General features: G+C 40.4%; 1 protein-coding gene across 3 annotated transcripts in view; it reads right to left on the reverse strand.

Moving 5' to 3' along the window:
• The window catches only part of APC10 (anaphase promoting complex 10), a 45,156-nt gene extending 44,729 nt beyond the window's left edge, over positions 1–427 (reverse strand). For 2 of the 3 annotated variants that reach the window (XR_015694721.1, XM_087699320.1), the window contains exon 1: positions 85–427. Coding sequence is in view for 2 of the 3 variants with exons in the window: in XM_087699320.1 (XP_087555446.1) it covers positions 85–233 (149 nt within the window). In the remaining variant the exon portion in view is untranslated. The remainder of the gene's footprint in view (positions 1–84) is intronic. The other variant, XM_087699321.1, reaches the window with a different exon arrangement.
• Between the last annotated feature and the right edge of the window lie 8,764 nt (positions 428–9,191).

Genomic DNA, 9,191 nt, shown 5'->3' on the forward strand with positions numbered 1-9,191 from the left:
GCGCAGGGGGGCAAAATAAACTTCTAAAACGGGACATTACTCAACAGACGTTGAAAGGAGAGGAAGAAATAAGACAAGGCATACGAGGATGCATACTGCCAGTATGTTTCGAGGTTAGAGTCGCGCAGAAGGTCGACGCCGTTACCAGGCTTGGCAGAGCTGACGCTCCAGACAGCCAGCTTCCCGATCTCCCGATTGTCCCTTTCATCGTCCCTCTCCATCTCCTCTTCCATGCTCTCTGTCACTCTGTCACTTCCGAACTCCCCGAGCGTTCTTTCAAAACTACATGAAGCGGCAAACTGTATACGCTGGACCAGCTTCCATCCGCACTCCCAGCCTTATTTACACCAGGCGGACACTTCGTCTTCTTCTTTGGGCCGACTGCCTCCGGGGGCAGCCTGCCTAAGGCTGGTTACACCGCCATCCATCTATGCCGCCCACCACCTAGCCGCCAAACACTTCCCATGTTAACCCAAGAAATCAATGTCAATCAATCAGCATCAAAATCAACATTAGTTAATCTCGGATTATTGACACAATAATCAATATTAATTAAGCATTGACACACAAATTAAAACTAAAAATGAACGGATCACACAATTAATACAATTTAAAATAATAATTAACACATTAGATTAGCACAATTAACTCCAAATATACACTAAATTAACAGAAGTAACACAATTAATAACAAAAATTAACATATTGAACTAACTTTAATATTTAGTCAATCAAATCAACATTAAATGATTGATTATATAATAATTAAAACTACAAATGAAGGAATAACATGATTTATACAATTTAAAATGATAATTAATACACTAGATTAGTACAATTAATTTCATATACACACTAAATTAACACAATTAATTACAAAATTTGACATACTAAATTAACTTTGATATTTAACAAGCCAAATCAACATTGATTGATAAATTAAAGTCACCAACTTAACTTGTATTTAATTTGCATTCTCTCTTTGAATTAGAATCTCCAAATATTGTTGTAGCATTTGCATTCTCTCTCTCGATCTTAAAACACGGTCTAAGCAACATTGTCCATTCAAGTTGCTTCCCTCTAGGTTGGTTAGATCCTAGTGTCAGCTTTGTTGATTGAGCTTGTTGAACCACTTTGTGTGGTATTGTTGGAGATAAAAGCATTTATGCCTACATTGCCTTATATATTTACTCTACACACTGAGACCGTACACCTATACACTACAGTTGGCAAACGCCCATCACTGTTATTTTAATTTTTTATTCTTTCAATGACAATTGAATAACAAAAGGCCGATCTCACATTGTGACTGTTAGAGTTTCCACATACCACATACTCTCTCTCTCTCTCTCTCTCTCTCTCTCTCTCTCTCTCTCTCTCTCTCTCTCTCTCTCTCTCTCTCTCTCTCTCTCTCTCTCTGTGTGTCATAGCTCTTGTTTCTACTTGTGTGCTTCCACTCAAGTCTACCTTTTAGTTGGTATCAAAGTGTGCATTCAAGGAGCTTCTTCATGCTTTGTTTTAGGCCCAATTCAAAGCATTAGCTCAAGGTTTCACGGCGGCCATTTCATCTCGAGATATGCATTGATAAGGCTTAATAAAGCCTTGTTGAGTGCTTATTAAGCTGAGAAGCAACCATTCTATCCATTTTTGAGTGGATATAGAGCATGCTACAGAAGTTGTAAATAACTATTGCAACTTGATAGCACTTTCATATTTTAGCTATAAGTTTTGTATTAGATTCAAGTGTTCTATAACTAGAAATGAAGAGTATGATAAGAACTACATAATTAAGCACTCATAGAGTTGGTTCTATGTAGTTTTCAATTCTCTATCTTATACAAAGCAGAATAGTTCAGATTTGGATAATAAACAATCACTACAAGGGAATGGGGACATAGCAATGCCAGTTTGTGATGCAAAATAGCGGCATTGCTATATGCGTCACAAATGGTGTCGCTAAACTAATTAATGACACTAATAGCAACGCAAACAGCGATAATAGTGACGCTAACTATGACGTTGATAGTGATGCTGATAGCAACTCAAATAGAGATACTAGTCTAAGGAAAAAAAAAGAAAAAGAAGAGCAAAAACCTGAGAGTGGCATTTGCCACAAACATTTTCGAGGGAGAGCGAGAGAGTTTGTCACCTTGAGAGGGAGAGGAAGAGAAAAAGGCAAAGAGAGAGAAGGAGAGCTCCTCGCTGCCACCGCTGAACGTAAAGAAGAGGGAGAAGTGCGCAAGGGAGAAAGAAAGGACGTCACGAAGAGGAGACGGAAAATAATTCATCCTTGGTATGGTAGATACATTGCCTCTTCTTGCTTTGTTTTTATATTTTCTTTCTTTCTTTCTTTTGCTTTTTTTTTTTGTAATGAGATGCATTGAAAGAGAGAGAGAAAGAGAGGAAAGAAGGCAGGGAGAAAAAGGAAGGAAGAGGAAGAGAGAATGAGAGAGAGAACAAGAGAAAAGGTAACAAAGAAAGAGAGAGGATGGTGCACAAATCAGTCACCGTATGCGCGCGTAGTGAGCATCAGAAAGTCCCCAAAAACAAAAGAACTCTACTTTTTGCACACAAATCAATGAAGAAAGCTTGCACAACATGAACAAGAGACCAATTGGGTGCAATCACCCCCCATGCCTTGTGTGAGCGCTCCACAAAGCATGTATTTCATATATTATTCATCTTCAAGCTCAAATAATAGCCCAAATTACAAAATAGCACGCTTTAGCTTTTGAGTTTGCTTTTGTGCCAATAAAGAATTAAAGCTAATGGGCGCTCAAGAAGTCAGGCGATACCCAAATACAATGTCCAATATAAATATTTAAATCGTGCATCCATACACATATAAAAATAATAAATAAATAGCAAACGCTTTTGATAAATAAGCGCGACAAAATATAGGCGCCATGCCTAAGATACGCGCCCATCAAAATATTGACGATAACTTGAATACACGCTATCCTTCAATGCTTCCCACTGCCACCGTTGCTTGCTCTACACATCAACTGAAGCATTCACAAAATAACACAATTAAACCGACAAAAGTGAATACCTGGCAGTCTTCAGCTACATAAATAAATTGGTTAGAAACCAATCCTAACCTTAATTTATCACGAGTACGCACTCTAAACTCATAAACGTTTATTAATTTAAATATATATTTTGTGAAATCACCCGCTATGAAATCATCCATGTACACACAAAATTAACAAAACGCCCGAAAAAGATAGGCGTCCTCATCAACTTCTCGCACAAAGAATCCACTTTGTATATGATCCCCAGTAATAAAATTTTACGGAATCCACCGCAAAACCTCACAGAATCCACCCTAGCACGAAATCCATCATGGAATATACCTCCTGGCATCAGAGGAAGAGAAAAACGAGATATAAAGGAAGGGAGAGAAAGAGAGAAAGGGTAACAAAGAGAAAGGAATAGAGAAATAAAATATGAAGGGAGGGAGAGAGGAGAATGAGCAAGAGAAACAACAAGGGGGAGAGAAACAAAGAAAGAGAAAGAGAGAAAAAAAGAAAGGGAGGAGAGAGAGAAACGAAAGGTGAAGGAAGAGGTGGAATAAAAGGGTGGGTTAAGGAGAGTAAAAAGAAAAGAGAGTGAGGGAGGAGGCGAAAAAGGGACGAAGCTTGGGAGAAAGAGAGAGATAGAGAGAACAATAAATAAAGAGCGAGAGAGAGGAACAAAGAAAACCAGAAACACTAAGAGAATTTGAGAGATGGAATGATGGTAAAAGGGAAACACAAAGAGAGGTGGGGAGAGAGGGTCTTTCAATGTCCTTGTTTTATACGTTTTTTATTTTCAATCTTTCATTTTAATTGTAACAAAAATAAGTTGAGTGAGACTAGAGAGGAAAAGAGAGAAGAAGGGAGGAAAAGAAAAAGTGAGAAAAAGTGAGAGTGGGAGGAAAGATGGGGAAGAGAAAGAAACATTGAGAGAGAGAAGGGGGGAGAGAGAAACAAAAAAGGATGAAGGAAGCCAAATGGACAAAGAGAGATGGAGGGAGGGAAACAAATAAAGGAAAAGGGAGCGAAAGAGAAGTAGAGATTAAAATGGAGGAAGATCACCAATGAGAAGAACAAAGACCTATTGTTTGCCGTAACATAGACCAAATGGAAAATAATGATGATTGTGATGTCCAAGATCATGAGGCATATCTTAATCAATGTGTCCCGTGTCCTTGCACTCAATGCAAGAAGCTAAAAATCAGACGAAGGTGTCACTTGTCCATAGAACATATACGACACTTTGGCGAGTTTCAATCAAAGATAATTAACTAGGCGATCTTAGACTTTGAGTAAACTGTAAAAAGAGTGTATATCAATCATACTTTACATTCGTAAAGTAATTGAATATCATATACGAAAATATTAGATGTACCCATGAAATTTCTACAGAGAGGTGACGCTTTATCCCAAGGAATGCACCTATTGCGGCCCATTAGAAAAGTTCATGGGCATGCAAGGATGGATTGCCTGAACTAATACACCTATTGGATGGCAAGTCACAAGACAACACCCTCAATACCAGAGGAGACAATGGACCTTTCAGACCTTCCTTCAATCTTGGAACAACCTGAGATGGAGGCAATGATCGATGCATTAATACCCATGGACGTCAAGTCATTTGATCCACTGAGAGAAGAAGTATCTATACCATTATATGATGGGTACCAAGTATCTCGCCTGAAGATGTTGCTTGCGCTCCTAAGTGTGCAAGCAAAGTACAGATGGAGCGATGCAAGTATGACCAAGTTTTTTAGGTACATTCTACACTTTATTGATTTTTTTGACTCTATTATGAAATAAAACACACTTCTTGTACTCTTCAAGGCATCTTCTAATTTTTTTTCAAGTTGTTAAAGTATCATATTGATTCGGGTTTTTTACAAATCGGATTTCTCCCACAAAATTCTGCCAAAACCCCTATCAAGAGCTTTACCATATCACTTTGGGTTTACTCTTCAAGCACTAGGTATGCTACATTGCTTCTCGATTATAATAACTCTAGCAAATGGGGGGAACAAGTTCTTAGGAGGGATGCCAATGTAAAGGGTAAAAGGGATGGTTATCTTAGTGAAGATGGAAATGGATTACATATTACTTTGGATTTACTCTTCAAGCACTAGGTACGCTACATTGCTTCTCGATTATAATAACTCTAGCAAATGGGGGGAACAAGTTCTTAGGAGGGATGTCAATGTAAAGGGTAAAAGGGATGGTTATCTTAGTGAAGATGGAAATGGATTACACCTAGGAGTTGAGTGAGTGTATAGATTTTTCAAAGGACTAGCCTCTAACTACACATGGGTTCTGTGTGCATCACTAAGATTTGGAATCTATCGCCATCATTAGAGGACACCTCACCCTAGTACACAAGTCAATATCCACATCATGGTGTCATTTGGATCTTACACAAAAGCTTGCAAGCATGGACCCCTTCTGTCACATGCTTATATGTATTTATATATATATGGGGAACTAAAGTCAAAGCAGCTTTTGGACGCTGTTTTTTATCATCTCAATAACTCCCAAAGAAACACAAATTTCAAGAAAATTCTTGCATTGCTCGATCGGTTTCGACCTGGTCTACAAAGTTGCAAAAGAAACTTTTTTTAGATTCTTCACCGATTTGAAGTTACGAGGGCGCCGCAGACTGCTAGCTACATGCAATTTTCTTCTCTCTTTTACCACATCAACTTTTCATTCTATCCTTCTTGTAAATATATTATAATAATATGCTTTGGACACCCACATCTTGTAATCTAGCTCCCTTTCTCTATTGTCTACCACCACCCTTGGCTTCTTGCATGATGACCAAGGTGGGGACTTGTCCCATCCACTATTCTCCATATTTTCAAAGATGCCGTACATCATCTAGGATTATATTAATCAAGAAGATTAGCTTAATCTAATCCCTCATGGAGGCTATATAAAGAGCCCATGGAGAATGGGAGAAGAGGGAGAATGACAATGACAAGCACATGAGAGCACTCTAGAATACCCTCATGCTAGTCCATCTCTTTAAGGTAAGCTATGAGTAAGTTCTTTTATTATGTAGCATGATGGCAAGCTTCCTCCACCTCTTCTCCTCTTGTCTCCCTCTCTTCTCATCTTCTCATTCCATGAATACATAACGGCAAGCTTCCTCCACCTCTTCTCCTCTTGTCTCCCTCTCCTCTCATCTCTCTCTCATATATTCTAATAGGGTGTCTAGTACATATATTCTCTTTTGTAAATTTGTGTCTTGGTTCTTTTGATTCTCTTTGAGAAAAGGGATGTCCTAGCCCATCCTCCCTTTGGGTAGCTGGTGCCCCTCTTTAGTTCTCTTACTGAGGATTGGAGGTTAGATGGGTAAGAGGCAACCCGTTCATCATTTCAACCCTCATTTTTGGTGCCCACGCTGAGGATATTCTCATCCACAATTCTTTACCTCCTTATGCGGGACGATACAACACATAGTGGTGCATCCTCTATAACAAGTGCTCCAAGTGGCTCTTCTCCAACGTCTTTACCAACTCTTTTCGAAGCTGGTCGAAGTCCACAACTCCCACAATGGTCTCCCAAGGAAGCCCAAGAAATGAAGTATGTCTATCGGATGACGGCACGTATGCGGGTAAAAGGTGTTCACCTTAGAAATTCCATTCTCTCACAATGAAAAAAATCATGTTGCCATCAATTGCTAGGTTCTCATAATTGTGGTGAGTGTTTTGCAAACAAAGTGAAGGCCCTTTCGAGAGGTCCTCGTCTCCAAATCATCAAGTCTCTCTCTCTCTCTCTGGCCTAATCCACATCAAAGGAGGACAACTATGCATAAATGGTGTGGAGTTTTGTAGAGGTGCAAAGTATGGAGACTACCTTCAACTGTTGCTAGCTCGAAGGTTGGGTGTGGTTGAAAAGGTGGCCATCACACCTTATGAAATTTATGTCGCCGAGGATGGACACACTAAGGCAAGAACAATCACTGGTGAGCAAATTCTTTGTATAGCAAAGTTGGTGAATTCCAGAAAGAAACACTCTGGGAAAAATCCTTCATAATTCAAGAAAGTGCATTCCCTCTACTCCCTTAAGTAGTATCCACTTATGAATAATAATAATGGCCCGAAATTTTACATCTTCCACTCTGTATAAAACATCTAAGTTCATGTCTAGACGTGTTCATCTTTATACTCTACTAAGGCAACATGGCATTTCCAAGCTTTTTTGGGCACAAAGGGGAGAAAGCTCTAGACTTTTTGGATGACTTAGAAATGACATTTCTAGTCACAGGCTGGGATGATGAAGCAACCAAAGTACTGGCCTTCTCTTTAGTTCTAAAGGGTGATGCTCGAGTGTGGTATCAAGCTCTGTTGGAGGCTACAAGGGGTAATTGGGAGGATCTCAAGACCGCATTCATGCACAAGTACCAAGATACAGAGCCACCTGAAGCTATTTGGAGACAGCTCTTAGATCTTCGCCAAACCGTACCAGGGGAGTACCAAGCCTATGAAGGCATGTTTATAAAATTGTGGGATAAATGGACAACCTCCTTAGCCGAGGGAGAAAGAGTACCTATTTGCCTTAAGAAAGATTGTTTTCTAGCTGGACTCCACCCTCTACTAAGGGAGAAGGTCAAAGGAAAGTTTTCCATATCCTATGAAGAATCAGTCACTTATACCAGGGAGAAAGATAGAAAATTGAAGTATCAAGCCCAGTTGAAGGGGGGAGTTGAGCCCATACAGGCTTTACCAACCATGCCAAGGCCTAGAGAAATAGCAGAGGCCCCACCTGAATCGGAGATGCCACAGCAAGAGCTCCTACAATGCATTACTAATCAGCTTGAAAGCCTTTCGTTAAATTTGGTGCAAGGAGTACGGTCCCCTCCCCTCATAAATGAAGGCAATCGAGGTCCAAGGAGACAAGAAAGAGAGTATGTTTGCTATACTTGTGGGGAGACTGGCCATGCTATGTACTTTTGCCCTCATCCCAGGCGTTTTCCAGGAAATGGGTTCCAAACAAGAAGGAGGGGACAACAAGTGACACCACCTAGGGAGAGGCTTGTTCCACCGAATCCAAGGCCTCCACCACCGGTTCAAGTTCTCTAGTATCCTCGACCACCTGCAGAGGTGCTGCCCTTGCCTGTCCAGCCGCCAGAGAATCATGATGTCAAGATAATTAGTTTAGATGAGAGTGATGTCAAAGGGAAGGCCAAAGTAGTAGAGGTTGAAGCAATGCCAGTGAAGAAAGCCCGCAGAATTGAGAGAATGGAGCCTACACCACCAGAGGAGGTTGGAAAGATGGAAGAGGAGGCAGAGTTTTCAAAGGCTGCAAAGACACGCAACAGTAAAAAGAGGAGGGCTCGCTCACGCTGACACATTGAGTTAGACGATTTTTCATTGGGTAAAGCTACTAGAGCTTATGATTTGCTTGCTGATGTGAGGGATCAAGGGCCAAAAATTTCATGGCCACAATTACTACATCTATCTCCAACAGTGCGACGACAATGGCCAAAGATGGTAAGCATTAGACCCATGAAGAATAGACATGTGAATGCAATCCAGGCTAGAAAGATGAAAGATATTGTGCCTCTAGTGGAAGCTGAAATCAATGGGCAGAGAGTGTCAAAGACATATATGGATGGAGGTATAGAGATTTGTGTCATGACGGAAAAGTTGATGCATCGTTTGGATTAGAGATAAATGAAACTACTAAATTTGGGGCCAAAATGGCTAACAATGTAGTAGTAAATTGTTTGGGAGTTATAAATAAAATCAAGGTAAAGGTGTGTGGAGTGCAATTGGAGCTTGACATGTATGTGATGCCAGTGAAGGGGGATGGCTATCCGCTCATTCTCGGGTGACCATGGCTAATGGGAATGAAAGCCAGACAAGATTGGGAGACAGGGCTTTAGAGCTAAGGCCACAAAAGGGGCTGCAGAAAAAATGGAAGAGCGCTATCTACAACATGAAGGAGGGCCGACAGGAGGATCTTGTGTTAGAGACCACTGCTGATGAATGGATTTCCAGCGAGGGTTGGTCATCTATGACAGAGGGAGAGTCTTCTAATGAGGAGGAAGAAAGCTCTCTAGAAGTAATGGGGATTATATTAAAAGGGCCTTCTAGTAGTGAAATTCTGCAGCAGCTTCCAAAGGTCGAGAAGGAGAGGTTAGAAAAAATGTTGGCTAAGGATCTATCAGTTGAG

The sequence above is a fragment of the Lygodium microphyllum genome, chromosome 18 (assembly GCF_053477565.2).
Source record: "Lygodium microphyllum isolate KBCC chromosome 18, Lygodium_microphyllum_v1.1.10, whole genome shotgun sequence".
In the NCBI taxonomy this organism is placed as follows: domain Eukaryota; kingdom Viridiplantae; phylum Streptophyta; class Polypodiopsida; order Schizaeales; family Lygodiaceae; genus Lygodium; species Lygodium microphyllum.